This window comes from Tuber melanosporum, assembly GCF_000151645.1.
Source record: "Tuber melanosporum whole genome shotgun sequence assembly, scaffold_161, strain Mel28".
Classification (NCBI taxonomy): domain Eukaryota; kingdom Fungi; phylum Ascomycota; class Pezizomycetes; order Pezizales; family Tuberaceae; genus Tuber; species Tuber melanosporum.
This window is the reverse complement of record NW_003298821.1, coordinates 60,390-77,495: the sequence shown is the minus strand read 5'-3', so window position 1 is coordinate 77,495 and position 17,106 is coordinate 60,390. Positions and strand designations below refer to the sequence as shown.

General features: G+C 46.3%; 1 protein-coding gene; it reads right to left on the bottom strand.

Annotated features, from left to right (window-relative positions):
• Positions 1-7,946: 7,946 nt before the first annotated feature.
• Positions 7,947-11,016, bottom strand: GSTUM_00003136001 (uncharacterized protein). XM_002836805.2 has 4 exons: positions 9,307-11,016; positions 8,926-9,219; positions 8,587-8,865; positions 7,947-8,441 (listed from the first exon to the last, which is right to left on the bottom strand). The coding sequence occupies exons 1-4, from the start codon at positions 10,714-10,716 to the stop codon at positions 8,424-8,426; spliced, it is 2,001 nt and encodes a 666-aa protein (XP_002836851.1). The 5' UTR covers positions 10,717-11,016; the 3' UTR covers positions 7,947-8,423.
• Positions 11,017-17,106: the final 6,090 nt, after the last annotated feature.

The window sequence follows — 17,106 nt, the reverse complement described above, 5'->3', positions numbered from 1 at the left end:
TTGAAGGATGACTGGGGATTGGAGCAAAAGAAATAAGGTGGTAAAACTTCGGGGGAGTGGCGGGGTTTTAAAGAAACTTGCCACAACAGGAGAGGAGAGGAGAGGGAAAGGAGGGACAGAACAGACAGGGTAGAGGGAAAATAATTAGCAAGGTAGGTTTGTGCTGTGTGCTGAGGAGGGTTGGTGTGGGTGTGTGGTCAGGCAGAGGCTGGTACAGTACGCAAGTAACGGTGGGCGGGCGGAGAGGTGGGTGGATGTGATAGAAGGAGAGAAAGAGAGTGAACGAGCAATATTGTAACTAATAATTTCCCAGAGCCAGACTGCGGGTGCAGGTGCTAATCCTCACACCACACCGGCGGATTTGCGGCTGGTGCCCGGGAAAGATTCAGTGGATCCGCTGGTTCGGTCTGAGTCCTTTGTGATTCAAGAGTCAAAAGTGATATCTTCTCCCTGTATGATACTTGAATGGTACGGTACGCTTTGGGTGGTGAACAAAATGAGAAAAACAAAAGCACTGCGACTCCAAGAAGAAAAATCCCCCGACTCGGCTGCTTCCGCCTGATGACACGCAGCTACTGCAAACCACAGCTATCACGGTTAAGTACCAAACCCCCTCGATCATTACCGGTAGTGCACAATTCTTTGAAATATCTGGTCACCCCCGAAGTTTGTCTTTGGTCAAACAATCGAGTATCAACGAAATTTCCTTGCTCTCCAAAACATTTACTAATTCAACCCTTTTGCCCAGAATTTGATCTCTGGCCAGCTGAATCGAGCCTTTCTTTCGGTGCGAATTCTAATGAATCCCGGGCATGCAGAGCTAGCCAGTGGCGTTGGGCACAGCAGTATCTTGGGTTCAACTCATCTATTGGTCTGATGGCAAGCTATCTCTTCCAGTGATTGCTCTCCCACACCCACGCCCGTCGCTTGGACGCAATACAATTGACAGTACCTAGATACGCTGTTCATACGAATAACTAATCCGTTGACCGAAACACCAGCGGGGCTGTCTCGGGCAAAGTACTCCGGCGTCATGGACAAAAAATAAATCTGAGGATCTGTACGAGTACGAAAAAGTTGACTCTTCAGAAAGGGACTTCGTCGGTGGTACGAGTACAGTACAACACGATACCGTACAGTACGGTACGGCACTGGTACAGCTGTGGTTGATTCACTCGTTCAATCCCATCCGCGGAACTATGCAGTAAGACCGACGGAAGCAGAGAGGTACCCGCCAGTTTTCCTATTTACGACTTGAAGAATAGTGCAGGTAAAACAAACCCAGTACCCTCATCTGACAGAAAATCGATACAAATGTCTAGGATTCCCTGCTAGTTTCTGTGGGGACTAGATGGGAAGTGAGGCGAAGCTGGAAGCTTAGGGTAACAGGTGTTATGCCCATTGCGAATATGCCGATAGGTTGGATGGATAGCTCTTTTTGTTTCGGCTCAAGGGTGGGGTACGTACTGATTTCATAGACGTGTGGTTGAAGTGAGATGTCTAACTCAATAACTAATTGCTTTTTCCATACCCATAACTTCAAGGATTAGCACCGAGGGCTTTCTTCCCTTACGGGCGGTTGCGCGGCGCAGGGAAGATAAAATAAAATCGGAAAAGCCTTTTCCTTCTATCATAGCATCTTGCAGGATTTGCTAGAAGGTGCTGTGGAGAAAAATATCACTTCTGACACGACGGACGTGGCTTTCTTCGGGCTGTTAGCTGTTAACTGTTACAGTACTGTCCTGTACTGTACAAGGAACAATCCTGTTCCTGTGCAATGTTTGTGCGAGGGGCATATTGCGCAACGTCAGAGCACAGCAGCTGACCGGCCAGTTGGTTGAACCAGGCTGTGGACTGAGGCTTGACGGCATTGATTGGAAGGGGCCAAGAATAAAGAGTATATCCAGGAACGAAGGCCAATGCACGGCCATTGAAACTCAATAAAACCATGTTTCAGCTTCAATATCTCTGGTGGATGGTATGTGGGAGAGCGATCTTACAAAACTCGATCCCCTCCATCAAATTTCGGCGCAAACAATGCTGAAATAATCCGATTCCGTTCCATCGAGGAAAGTTCCCTCTAACCTCATCAATATGGTCATACATACTGCATACAGTCACTGAGATGGACTCCCATAGATATATCGGCACCTCGCGGAAGGCTCAATTATGTGTTGTGGGAAACAGCTTTCAATCCGGCAGCTCTTGTGCCATGTCAGGACTGCCCTAAACTAAGATGAAGTGTTTGCCAAAGGAATCTCCCTTCTTTGACTGAGGTTACTCCAGACTAGCGAGGGATGATCTTGGCGATTAGACAATTTGTTTGGTATAAAATCGGCTAGCTCAGTTCCCCGCGTTGGATGGCACCCCCACGCAACGGCTGTCTGGATTTTACACCCAGTACAGACGCCAGTCGCTTTCCGCGACAGCGCTAGGCTAATATTCAGCAGAGAGCATGACTCCGTACAATTTCATGATTTCGATCGCATCAGGACTGTAAGCGTCATAATAAACAGGAGCACGGTAAATTCTGTACGGATGCCGGTTCACCGGTTTAAAATCACTTGGATTCGATCCTCTCCGGCGTTTTTGTTCGGACAAACCGAAGGCGAAAGGGAAATATCTACCGGTATGTCGGTCTCATCGCCAGAATCTCACAGGTGCAAAGAAGCAAAAAATGGGATAATTTATTTGGATGGCAAACCCCGCGCTCTGGGTATCTCTTACAAAAGTCTGCAAGCCATTTTCGCCTGGATCATGTCCAAGGGTAGGAGAAGTAAGGATGTTTTTGCCACAGCTACGATACAAGAGAAAACCTTTGGATACGGTTGACCGAGGAATATACCATCGAAAAAGTGAAACCTTCGCAAAAATATCCTTCGCAAGGTTTCACTCTGCAATGAACAACACACTTCCACGCATCCTTTTATCACTCAAACAATCCAAACAAATTGAATAAAAATCAGAAAAAAATCAAGAATTACTTGAAGCCTACTAGGATTTTTCTGAAAAATTTCCATATTTTTTTAAGATGGGTTAAGCGATAGGGTGAAGTTACTTGGTGATTTTCTTGGGGGTTCTTGGTGCAACAAACCACCAAAACATATCAAGTGAAGGCAGACCAACACACAGAGGCTTTCTGATGGTAAAAATTTCCAAAGATATAACACAATTAGCCGTATTTATTTCCCCCTTCTCTCACTTTATCTTTTGAAATCTTCACAATTTGATGATGATGGGCCCCTGGGAAGGCGATTCTGTGAAAATGGTTCAATTTTTTGATGGTATATTTCCCGGTTTGATGGTATCCGAAAGGCTTTGTTGCCAAGAGCATGGTATTTAAAAGGTTAACTCGCTACAAAACCAGATCCCGGGGTTTAGAGGCTGGCAAGCCCTGGACGGGGAGTGGATCGCTTAATCGCATTTTGGGACGTGCGCATAAGCTTGCCCAACCCAACCGCATGGGCCACTCGAAGATCTCCGACATAACACTTGTTTATGGATGTCTTAGCTATTCACATTAGAGGAAATTCTAGTACGAGTACTCGAGTAGGCGGAAAATACCCTTGCTTCTGCCTCTCTACTCGAGTACCATACTCGAGTACTGTACGAAGCCCGGCAAATGATACAACTAGCGGAAGGGGAGGGGGCTTCTCCCGTGCGCACTAGTACAAGTACTTGTACATTCAGCTAGCTCGAAATTCGGCAGATTTGCTCAGAGGAAAGACGATAAAGCGGTGAAAGAGATAAACCCCCAACATATTCCGCACAGCGTGGGGTGGATACAGTACGATACTCCCTATGGGGGGGCCTCAGCAATCCTTGGGAGAGAACCGCATCTCTCATGCGCTCGTAAAATACATATACTACTTATACGAAAGTCACAAGAGAGGGGGCTTGCTCTAACCTTGTTAACGAAATAAAAAAGAAGGAAAAGAACAAACCCTAAAAGTAAGTGGGGCTAATCGCAAGGGAGGGCAGTCTTCTCGACATGAGAGTTTGCTGCCCGCCTAACCTTTCGGGTTCGGGCTACTCTTCTATGAGAGCTGAAAAAGTATCGTACCACCAAAAACTGATGAGTGAGGTTTCAACGAACGCCCCGCCCAGGGCTTGAGGATTGCTTAATACCGTCATACCGTCCTCGGAGCCACATTGATTCTGGGCAAAGTTCTTGATGGAATTATGAAATTAAACTGTGTGTGCTCGATGTTTCGGTATCAAAATCAAACTGGTGAGGAATCCTTTCGATAAGAAAAGAAGGAGAAAAATTTTCTCTCTTCGCTTTTTTAAAATTGATTCTAACAAAATCAAAACTGCTCGAGTACTATGGTACAGTACTGGTATCACTCCTGACCAGGATGACCACCTTGCCGACGAAGCACGGCACCGCCAATAGTGTGCATTATCAGGTGTGGGAGTACAAGGGTCTAAAATGAGCCCAGCTTCGCTATACCAGACCCGAGAGCCTAGCGTGCGGAATCTAAATAACTGGTACTGTACTCGTACTCGAGTACTCGATCGAGTGCCAGTGAGATAGGGGCACCGGTATGGGACAGTGGGCTGGTATCATCAATGCCGGTCATCTATCACAGACTGTCACTCATTCATTCGACCTACAATTGAATGGGAAGTGCACGGTACTCGATGCGCCAATAAATAAAGTTTCTACTTTATGGATTACTCGAGTACTCGTACTGGTCTATGGCCTAGAACAAACAAGGGAGAAAAGACCGGGTTTTCGGTTTCTGGTTATTGACCGCTCTTAGAATCTACAGTGGCCAAGTGAAGGTACCGGTACGCCTACTTTTACTCTATCTATACACAAAGTGGTTATTGAATTATAGGGAGGAAAGTGGTGATGTGAAGGTTACAAGTACTTGTACAGTATCGCAGCATTTTTATAGTCACTAGGACAATTACTGGACGGAATTGTCTATTCCACTTTGTACCCAGTACAATACGACGAGAACTCCAGTGCAGTACGGTACAGTACAAAAAAAAAAGTGTTATATGATACCTGTCAGTATGCGTCCTCAGGAGGTACGACTTATGAGAGTGAAACATTGGGGTTACTAGGGATGAAATTCGCCAAGGGGCCAGGCCTACTAGTATATCATAAAGTGCCTACAAGACTGGTGAAGAGTTTTATTTCTTTTCTTTTCTTATTTCGGTTCATACCTCCTCCCATTCACATCTTCTATTTTTCTCATAGCTTGAAATTGTTTGCGAGAAAGGGAAATTCGTTTCTGCCAAAACTAGTTTCCTTCAAAAAAAAACCAATAAAGGAAAAAAAAAGGTCAGAGTCGGAAAACCGTTCATGCTTGATGGATTTTTTTCTTCTTTTCTCCCTACAAGTACCACCAGCCCGACGTCCGGTGAATTATTCTCCCTCCCCCTCCCATCTCCAACAGTACGGTTCATGGGATGTAAGGAATGGAAGGACGGGTCGGCCAGATTACTTTTTTCTTCTTCCACTCCCCCCCGACCCACCCGCCGAAATTTCCTTGCTTGTTTTCTTTCTTTTTTTCCCTGTCTTTCCTGTCTTTCTCCCGCTTTTTTTTTTTTTTTTTCAGACCTCCGCCACCCGTTTGCCCGCCCATTGGAAATGAGGTGTGGAGTCCTCCCCTTCCCCCATCATTCCCTTCATTTAGTTTTCGACTTTTAGGGCAATTGCAATACAATAATAATAATGATGATAATACTAACAACAATGATAGAAAGTCAAGCTTAGACCATGGAACTGACAGAGGTTAATACATCGTTTACCGAACGGTACAGTACTGGTACCGTGCTCGTACAAAATCGACGGGCGGGAATGAACGAATGAACGAACGAGAGGGGCAAAGGAGACATGCAGAACCTACCAGGTTTACACTCGGGTAGCGTGGGGGTTAATGCAAGTGGAGGAGGCAAGGAAGGAAAGAAGGGAAGGGGTATGGCAGTGCTTGCCTCTGGCAAATCGGTGCCCGGAAACAGGGGTCGCGAATTTGGATGGGCGCTCAGATACACACGGATTTTCTTACCATATATTTTGCGAATCCCAGTTTCCGGGTACTTACGGTATTGTCTGGGCAAGTGGAGCACTTGGTTCAATCAATCATTCTCGTGCGAGTGCAGAGTAGACAATCTCGAATCTCGCACAAGTGCCATGCCGGTATACCGCACAAAGTACCGGCACTGTATGATACCGGTACCTTTATCCTATGATACTCCACCTTCGAACTCTCCTCTTCTCAAGAAAGCCGAACCTGACCAAATAACCCTAACGAATTACAACTGATCCAAGGACTTGCTACATCAACCCTCCGGATCTGAGAATACTACCGGTATTTCCGTAGTGAATAGTCCACTCCTCGATGTAGGGAGGGGCAGACATTGTTCATACCCTCTCCCGCCTTTATCATACCGGTACCCGTATTGGTGCGAGTACTGTACATAAAGCCAGCCATGTTATGCATGTTGTGCGAAATCCGGTTAGGGCATTAGATTGGATGGTTAGATCATGTCGTACCTGGGGCATCTTGATTCTTGATACTTGATTGATGAATGGGTGGAATGGGGGATGGGGGATTTTTTTTTCCTACAATTTCTTCCGTGCCTCCATCTCATCTCATGCCTTGTCTTATCACATCTCCTTCCTTTCCTTGCTTCCTCACTTCCTCACTTGCTCACTTGCTCAGATGCGCGACACCCGTAATACTGGTCAGCACCAATTAATTACTATTGTTGGTAAATCCAAATAACACAGGCACAACCCACACAGCCATGGAGAGGAGCCAAAAACGCACGAGCCTACTCTTCCCCCTCCCACCCTTCTTATCGCTCGTTCATTCGTTCGTACGAGTACCAGCACAAATACAGTACGAGTACAATGGCCACCCCTCCTCCACCCCCACTTAAAAAGGGAGAAAAAGAAAGAAGGAAACCACAGAACAGAGACACGCTAGCCGACATAATAGTACTAGTGCAATATGACACAGCAGATTAAGGTTAACAACTGGGCATCTGGACTAACCAACTAGCACCGCACCGGGCCGATCTCGTACCGTACCCATACCTTACCGGCACCGGTTAGGATACGGTAATAGTACGGTATACAAGCGGGTCCGTGATGAGCAGCGTCCAAGCACACCCGTTCGGCAATAAAAAAAAACGGGATCCGGAAAATATCCCTCCAATCGGCAATCAATAAACAAACCCAAATCACCAGGGTTTCGGACGCACTCGTCGTGAAGGACTTAGGGTACGGTATGGAGTAAGTCTAGCCAGCTAGCTAACTAGTACAAGTAACACCTTACAAGTTGGAGTGGATACTAGTACTGTTATCATACTCTTAATGACGGGTTTGTACTAGTACAGAACGCTACCGGTCCGCTGGTGATGGGCGGGTGGACCACGGCGGTATTTGCCGGGGGAAAGTGGCTTGACCTTCTCGGGATTTGCTTGTTCGTTTTGTTTGTGTTATGACGCTGGTCTAGAGTACCGGTACAGTAGCGCCGTTCGGTGCGGTTCGGCACGAGAGGGAGGGGGGAAAGGAAAAAAAAGAACCCGTATCATATCTTGTTGTGGAACGGCGCCGGCATCGGTATATAATATCGGTATTCGAGTACAGTACGAGTACTAGCCGCCTCGTTAGAAGGTGTGTGGATTGTATCGAAGCCCAAGTGGACTTCCCGGCTACAACAGTACTTACTGCCAAAAGCAGGAATCTGTGCTTCGTTACTGGGATTTTTCCCATTAACTTGCAACTAACTACTATCATACTTCATGATAAGTTTTATATCTTAAGATATTCCATCGTGTTTCCCTCGTCATGTTGCTCGTAGTGGGCGTTTGACTCTGAGTGGGGGGGGCTGCGATTGCACTCCGGGGTGCAGTCTCTCAGTCTACCTACATCTTCTGAATTGGCAAACACAGAGTGGATGGATGGATGGGGTTCATCGGAGTCAAGGATCTTATGATATTATTGTAAATTGTACGGACATATGCGTTCAAACCATCTTGGGAAACCACCCGCCCACACACACACAACCTTGCCGTTTTTTCCCCACACCCTCTAAAGTACTCCACAAACGTTTAGGTGGTGCTGTACGTCGCCCCACATTCCCCACCGACCAAACAATCATATTGCCCCAGCCTAGAAGAGTTACCTAGGCAAAAGCCAAAAAAGAACATTCATTTATGACATGCAAAGTACGCAATGCACTTTTCGAAGGTAAGGAAGAAGAAAATTACCAGCACTTAAAAGAAACAGAAGGGAAATTGAAATTCATCATGGTCTATCCCTATTGGCAATAGAACGAAGGACATGAAAGCCGGGGGAAATAATTCTCCAACAAGCGCTAAAAAGAAAGAAAGAAAAGAGAAACATGGAAAACGTCGGGAAACGTCAGCACTAGCGTGCCGAGGCCGCTTCCAGTCGATTATGACCAGACATCCTCCTATCAAGGGCGTATTAGTGGTCTGTTGCAGAGGGAGAAAAGGGAAAGAAAGGGAAGAAGCTTGGCGAGCTGAGCATGGTGTTCCATATCGACACAGGCCCAGGAGCACCTTAGGTATGCAATTCAAGCGATGAAGCACACCTACCTGGTATAGATTGCTAGATCTCAGTCTCTTGACGATTTCCTCTCCTTGAGTCTCTGTCAAACCCCTCTCCTGAGCGATGATGCTTCCGAGGGAGGTATTGACCTCTCTGGCCATGTGGGCAGCGTCTCCGCAAACATAGAAGTAGCTACCTTGTGCCAAAAGCTCATTAACTTCTTTGGCGCGCTCTTTCAGTCTGTGCTGCACGTACACCTTCTCAGGTCCGTCACGTGAGAAAGCGGTGATGAGTGAGAACGAATCTCCGAGTTTTGAAGCATATTCCTGTGTTAGTTTGGCGCGGTTAGTGAGATGAATACTATTTGAAACACCAAATGCACTGACCTTCCATTCTTCTTGGTATAGGAAATCCTCAGAAGCTTTCCTACAACCAAAAAACAGCAATGTCTTTCCAATCCTCTCGCCCTTCTCCGCAAGCGCTGCACGTTCCTGAACAAAAGCCCTGAAGGGTGCTACACCAGTACCGGGCCCAATCATGATAACAGGCTTGGAAGGGTCACTAGGAAGCCTGAAGTTTGACGCCCGGGTATGGACCGGGACATGGATACCGTCATATTTGTTCCTGGGGCCAGTGATTGCGTAGCTGAGTCCATGTGGGTCGGGTTCCGGGTCCCCATGCTGTTTCTGCTTAAGAGCGAGAAGGTAGTTTGAGGTAACACCCTTTAGAGTATGTGAAGCACCAGGAACTTTGATAGATTCAACGACACAAGTGATTGAAACAAGTTTCGGTTGAACCAACGAAGAGGATGAGATCGAGTAATAACGTGGTTGAATACGATTCAGTCCTTCAACCATCAAGGAGAAAGGGACGTTTGACCAAATCTCGCCAGGCGCGTTGAGCTCCAAGACCTGTGCAATGTTGAGATACCGAGATGAGATTGTCTCCTGGAAGTAGTCTTTGTCACCACCGAGCCTTGTGAGTTCATCTTTGGCAGTAGGAGTTGGGGCGAAAGCAGCAAGAGACGCAAGAAATTGACGGGAGACGGGAGCACAGATCTCGAGATGATAGCGGGCGATCGCGTCATAGGTGGTGGGTGTTGGAAACGGAACCTTCGCAGTAGAATCGATTCCGGTAACATCGATTACGCCATCCTTCTTCTCCTCAAGACCGAGGACTTTCAAAAACCCATCAACCTCTTTACCAGCGTTGGTAGGCCAAACAGCGATGTGATCACCGGTAGTGTAGGAAAGGTTTGTGCCGGTAAGATCAATTTCCATGTGCAAGCAGTTCCTATCCTTGACGGTAAAAATTTCACGAGAGGATTTGATTGGTGCAATGAAGGGATTGTTGGCTCCATAGGGTCCCTTAGAACCTCCTTCGAGGTGATTCTTGTTGGGTTCACCAAGGTAGACAGTGTCGTCTTCGACCGAAAGCTCCGTGCGCTCAGCAATGGAGAAAACAGGTTCATAGACAGCTTCTCTCTCCTCCAAATCCATCTCCTCTTGAAGTGCTTTCCACATGGGTTCCTTCCAGGCCAAAAAATCCTCTTCCATAGTACCAGTACCATCGTCGCCTTCGCCAATGTTGCCGATCTGTTTAGCGCCCAATTTCAAGAGAGTTGCGGTTAGACGGCGGATGACAGCGTTAAAATGTTCATAAGTGTTGTTGCCCAACCCAAAGCCAATGAATTTAAGGTTGCCCAAGCGATCGCCCTCAGTAAAATTAACGTCGTCACCCATGATGAATTCGTAGAAATCCACAGCGTTATCAGTCGGTTCACCTTCACCATAAGTAGCCATGACGAAAACTGCAACCTTATCTTCTGGGAGAGTGTCCAAATTTTCGTAGTCGAATTCCTCAAGGTTCGCAATCATAGTCTTCAACCCAAACCTAGCGCTGCCCTCTTTCGCCAATCTAGAGGCATAATCTTCGGCTGTTCCTGTTTGTGAACCGTAAAAGATAACCATATTCTTATCGGATTCTTCCATAGTCTTAACAATATCCCTAGTTTTGCTGCCTTTGGTGGCCGCGCCATTAGCCTTAGAGCCTCCATAGATTCCAGTGATAGTATCTTTTTCGACAGCCCATAGTGAACCTTTGGTGAAGTATGCGATGGTACCGAGAAGCAGAGCCGCAAGGACAAGAACGTCCAACGTGTCTAGTTGGGTGGCCATGACTCTTGAATCCTGTAACGGCAAGGAATCGGTTGTCAGTAGGAGGAAATTCGCAAGAGATGACAACAGGAGTAGGGGGGGTGGCGTCAATAGAAAAGAGAGAAAAGAAGGAAAAGCTCAGAAGGGGAAGAAGAAAAAGGAAAGGAGAGGAGAGATGGACAGGGCAGGGTAGGGGAAGACGAAAATCGAATAACCACAAGGGCTAAAGGCGTATCGGAAAGACAACCGATAAGGCCTAGGCAACAAACACAGCAGGCGGAAGGAACAAAGATCCCAATCCGCGCAACCGAACTCTGATAGAAAAGAGGGAGAAGAAGGAGAGAGAAATAGAATTAACACAGAAACTGAGAAGAAATAAAGAAGAGGATGTGGAGGATAAAGAGGATGGAGAAGACGAAGATGGAGAATAGAGAAAGGTCGAGATGGGTGGATCTACAGCTAGAAAGGACAGCGTTGCAACAGTGCGGAACCACAGAATGTTCGGGTACCCGCCCTTTCCCGGCTATCTGATCTGACCCGGTGGGGAACCAGGAGTTATGCAAGTCTGAAATACTATACAAAAATAGGATCTTCTCCCGTAATTACGGCGCGAGAATGCATATCCTAAGAGAACACAAAATTCGGAGGTCTATAAAGTTGCGATTCTTACATCACGTTCAGCTCTGGCACTTAACCCGCCTAGCAGGAAACCTGTATTCAGTAGGGCTGGTGATTTGTCCATCTGAAGGGTTTTTTTGTGCTAGATAGGCTTAAAACCCGGATACGATTCTGTGATAAGACCGAGTCCTTGGATGCAGGAAGTGGGAATCACCCTTAGCAGCAATGATTGTTGGATGGTTCTGCGCTCTCTCGTCTTGCGGGGTGGCCTGCTGTGCTCGTACTTGCTGGACTGTCGTTGTTGCACAAGGGAAACCAACGAAGGCAAAACCAAAAAAAAAGATGGGGAGGGGTGTGAATATGTGCGAAAACGGTAGCTCAGCAGGTCTGCATAAACAGAGAAGGGTAGGGCTCGTGATGGTGACGGATCACGAGGGTATGCTTGAAAGAAAGTGGTGAATATTGGAAAACCAAGGCCTCGAGGCCGGGGATGCCAGCGGATTTATAGAAGACTAAATGGTATTGGTCAATAAGTTAGTAAATTCATACGGGTATTGAACGGTGGAATACCGCGCCTCCAGCAAGCCCCATGGAAGTTTCTACAGATGTCACACAAATCCTTCAACGCAGTTACGCAAACCGGGCCCTTGGAGGTAATAATGGTGGCCGAGTAAAGCTTCGGACTGTGGGGCTTGCCCGCATGTTTAGATGAGGTGGTGCAGAGGGATACTGGTACTGTACGTTGTTGTCACAGGCCCGACGAACGTTTGGAAAACTATTATGATACTGTAAACCCGTAGTTGGTATGCGGGGCAAAATTAATTTTTTTGATGTAACTCCGATAATCACTTCCTCCTATGCTACGCTGGTATTAGAAAATGTCTCAGAAAAAAAGATGTCTATGACAAAGGAATAATGTGTACTAATAATCATTTCCTATGCGCCGCAACAATTCCGCTCAAGTTTGAATGAAACCCTCGCGAAAAAATCCCCCAACGACATCCAGAGGGATATACTCTAGGGCTATATGCTGCTTGGCTCATCATCCAATGCGTTGGAATACCAAGCCAACGTTCTAGCAGATTCCGTACGGTTTTTGCGACGGGGCATTGGCTCGACTGGTACCCCCCATTGTGCCGCCTTCGTATTCGAGTTGGAAGTAACTTCTGCTGGAATTATCGGGCGCAAGCATCGCGGTAGGATTGACGTTTCTTGGACCCAACTTACATCAACCCCCTTTCCTATTGTACAGCCGAGTTCTTATTCGATCTTAAAAAATTCTCAATCGGTGACAAGTTCACCATCATAAGATAGCGGTGGAACGATTTTGTGCAATGCTTCCTGCTACATGGTATCTTGCGGGATGTGGGACCATCGCATCCGCGGTTAGCACCCAGTCAGTGTTTCATATCCACCACCCCTGGGAACCCAACCACCGTCGCTTGAGAATGTTATCATAATGCAAACCAATATGACCAAGACTCTGATGGTACAGTATATATGGCGAGGCCCCCCCCCCCCGCTAAGCGTCCATTTAGTTACTCCAAAGTGCGAAGACGGCGAACCCGCTGAAGCTCTTGGGCGTCCTTTGAACTAATACAGGTAGTAGCAACATATCACAACTCTAAACATCTTCTCAATCCCGCTCCAAAACGAGCCACCCACTCCCAGCCAGTCTGCTCTGTTAGGAAGAAACCAGACCTTTCAAAATGATGGGCCCCCATTCCCAAGATACGGGACGTAAACCAGCATCTCCGTCTTTGTCTTACCAAGTGAGATTCTCACTAGACCAAGTGCTCGGCAGATTTTTAACTCCAGAGAAATATAAAGCATAGTATCCTACACTGTCCTACAGGATTCTAGGGATTTTCAAGGGATTATCGGTATATCCGAAGAATGGCCCGTGAAGGCTGAGGCTTTCCCGGAGAAACAAATATATAGCGAAGGGAACTCCACATATTGACTCTCCGATCCACGGTTGTGTGACCCACCGTACCTTTGTTCCCTCCAACCATGTCCCATCATCCCCACAAAATATGCGGATAATCCGGGCCAAGATCTCATCTGGGCCTCCCAATACCATAATCTCACGAATATCGCCGAATGTGAGGCTCGATCCTTCCCTCGCAGCTTTTGACCGGCGCTACACGTGATTCCGTCCATTTCACTCCCAGTGCCAAGAGTTGATTGCCCGAAAACCAAAATAAGCTCATTGGGAGCAAGGAGTGCCGGCCTATTGCTAGCACGTGGGTGTCGGTACGCCCGAGATCCGAAACCAATCCCTGCAGGAACGACAGAACCCTAACCCAGATGCCATCAGAAAGATCACTCGCTATGATCTTAGATAATGCTCCAGAAGGCCCCAAACCGGTAGCTTGAAGCCGTAAAGAGATTCTTGGAGCTCCGTGACCAGACATTCCGTATGCCCCTGGAAGATATCTTTTCACCAAGTAGAAGAGCCTCCACCAGTACTAGGGTTAAACTTTTGGCTCAACGAAATAGCCTGAAGCAAAATATTGCTGGTATATGTTGGGCAATGTTGATCATGATTGGCTTCCTTGTTCCCTATCATGTGGACGCCAGTCTTCTGTTCCCTAACCAACCTATGTCCTACTAGGCTGGTAATTATCTTACTGATATCAGATACCATTGCTCGGGGAAGGTATGCATTCAAGAAGGCCATAACCTGGATAGTTAGTTAGATTGGTCCAATCAGCGTTTATCACAGTAGCTGTCTTATCTCCCGATCCCCGGCGATCTGCAAAATTGTCTCTTTAGTTGACTGAGTTATAAAATTGATCACCGCAGGTGAGGATTTATGTAGCCAGCTCTGCATAATGTCTCCCTCTTTGCTGTTTGTGCCCAGACTGTCTTGAGGTCAAGTACCATCGGCGGCACCAGATCCCAAATGAGCACCGAGAACAGAGCAGACCCCAATCAGGGCACTGTGTTACCTGCATCCTTTTTGGGCACCTTGACAACCGTTACTAGCGATTCGTTTTTACCGATAACGGTTGCCAAGGTACCCAAATGAGCACGAGAACAGTGCAGGCCCCAATCAGGGTACTCAAGTACCGCATCCTTCTTGGGCCCTTGGTAGCCGTTATTGGCTTCATCATTTCCACCCTTGGGGGTTGGAAGAAAATTTGACCCAACACCATTGGCTCGTTGGGGGAGAGAGGAACCTTTAAGGGAGGAATTTTGGCCATCCACGACAGAGGGGTCGTTTCACCCTTTTGCGACTTATTTCAAGGGAAGTATACACCAATACTGTACCGTACAGTACTACAAGTGCCAGGGGGGTACTGTAGTCGGAGTAGGGATAAAAAGGAAAGGTTTAATAATATAAAAAAAAAGTTTTTGCAAACACTAGACCTCACCAATTTTCTAATGATTTGCGCTGGTATGCAATAGCAGTTGCGTTCACAAACGTCATGCGTTTGCGAGTAGTAATGTTCGGTTATTTATGCAATCCTGCTGTACCTGTCTGTACTCTACTCCGCTGTGCCGTACTCTTTTACTCTTACCCTACGGAGCTTCCTGGGCGTCTCCCGCAAGGTATTATTCACCCTGCGGTGCCCATTTCCCGTACGGTACTCTTACCCTGTGGAGCCTCCGTGACATCTCCCGCATGGGTGTTCTTCTGCCATAGAGTACCCTCTTACCCTACGGAGCTTCCTGGGCGTCTCCCGCAAGGTATTATTCACCCTGCGGTGCCCATTTCCCGTACGGTACTCTTACCCTGTGGAGCCTCCGTGACATCTCCCGCATGGGTGTTCTTCTGCCATAGAGTACCCTCTTACCCTACGGAGCTTCCTGGGCGTCTCCCGCAAGGTATTATTCACCCTACGGTGCCCTTTTACCATACGGCACTCTCACCCTACGGAGCTTCCTTGACGTCTCCCGTAAGGAATTATCTACCCTGCGGTGCCCTTTTACCCTATGGTACACTTTTACCTTCTGGAGCTCGGAGGAGCAGTTGGAGCAGTTGGAGCAGTCCCGCCCATACCCGTCCAAACACATCCATTCTGACTGCTGCTGGCCTAGTCAGCTCTGGCGATGCTGAGGGATGAAAGACTTGTTTTGATGGTTGATATTACATTTGGCAATGTATTGTATATACGGGGTCTAGAGTCAGTTAGCCATAGTAGTAAGTGGATATACTGTGAGAGTAAGGTATTCCAGAGTGTGATTCTCTGTCTCGGCGTAGCTTGTTTCAGCAAGCAATAGTAGGCGGGAATGGAATGCGGACATCATTGCTTTACGGTATGCTTCATGGGAGTATTGAGGTTAACATTTAAATAGCCAGAATTAGTAACCAGTGGATTGGTTATAATAGATAGTTGCCCATACCTGGTAGGTATAGTAGAGCATCTGGAAGAGCAAATAATGGCAGGTCCAAATCAGGGACTTAGGGTCACGAACGTAGCTTAGCAAGGAAAAGGGTTTCACATGACTCATGATTATGAGTCATAGGTATGTTATTGTTTTGCGCATATAACTTATTTGGGTCAACAAACTTGTTACATTATGATTTGATATGTTTCGCATATGACTCAATTATGAGTCTATAGGATGTATATCTGGTAAGCGTGCCTTGCGAGTCTGTCTTGCGGGTATGCATTGGGCTAGATGATGGTATGTTTTGCATATGACTTCATGATGAGGTCATGGGTCTCATGCATGTGACCACTTTAGGTCATATGACTTGTTTATTGCATTATGATTGGTTTAGGTGTTTTCGCATGTGACCTTGCTATGAGGTCATGGGTTTTACACATGTAACCACTGTGGTCATATGATTAGTTTGCTATGATTTAGTTTTGTGCATGTGACCACTTTAGATCACATGATGTGGGGTGGAAAGAATACAATATAAGAAGGCCAGTACGGCCGAGGAGGATAGGTTCTTCACGCTTCGTTTTAAGTACATTTTCTACTTATTACTTGAATAAATATAAAAAATACTTTACTCTCTTTATCACTATTATGACATTTATTGCTATTATGACAAGAATACTCTTTACAAAGAAGAGTTAGAGAAAGCTTAGGATAGGCATTCTCAACAGAAGACAAAGGTCTTGTACTATCAGAAATGTAGGCAGAGGCCTAGTGCTATTGGAAAGTTAAGAAGAAGAAGAGAAGTATCATTCCCTGTTACCAAGAACTAACTATCCGAATGGGGATTGTTACACCATAAGTCTAAAGACTCTGATGATCGGGTAATTACTATTGAGAACAGCTCAGTTTGTAAATAGCTATATCAAAATTACCGAAGAGGGTGTGGTAATATTCAGGGTCTCTAGGTGTTTGTATCTTTGAAGGATACCTGATATTGTGAGATTACAATCAGAAAGGTACAAAGTTGTATAATAATTAGATGTAGTTTGTGAACACTCAAATGCGGAATATAAATATCGAAGTGCCTTCCAAGCTTTAGACATCATCAAGTAACGGAGAAGAGATCTTAACAATATAATATTGTTTTTACGATTCTATTCTACATTACACATTTTACTTTGCTGCCAGTAGTTATAAACGAAATGAGTGAATCCGAGCCTTTCTACACAATCTCCGTCTACAGAAACAAATCTTGGTTGGCCTAGACAACTCTGAAGTCTATCAGATTGTCTCCACCTAACAGTTTACAAGCATAGGTACTTCTTTATAATCATTGTTGTAGGTTTCACAAATCACGCTATGGGAGTTATGTGTGAGAGATAGGCCTATTGCAATGATGTTGCAGTATCGAAAAAATGTTGTTACATCGAGGAAGCCCTTCAAAAGATACAG

Bases quoted from the DNA above. Each gene is read 5' to 3' on its own strand.
- GSTUM_00003136001 (XM_002836805.2), bottom strand. From the start codon at position 10,716: ATGGCCACCCAACTAGACACGTTGGACGTTCTTGTCCTTGCGGCTCTG. The intron at 9,220-9,306 runs GTCGTTGAATCT...AAGCAGAAACAG, and splicing joins AACTTGTTTCAATCACTTGT to CATGGGGACCCGGAACCCGA. The intron at 8,866-8,925 runs GTCAGTGCATTT...AAACTAACACAG, and splicing joins TATACCAAGAAGAATGGAAG to GAATATGCTTCAAAACTCGG.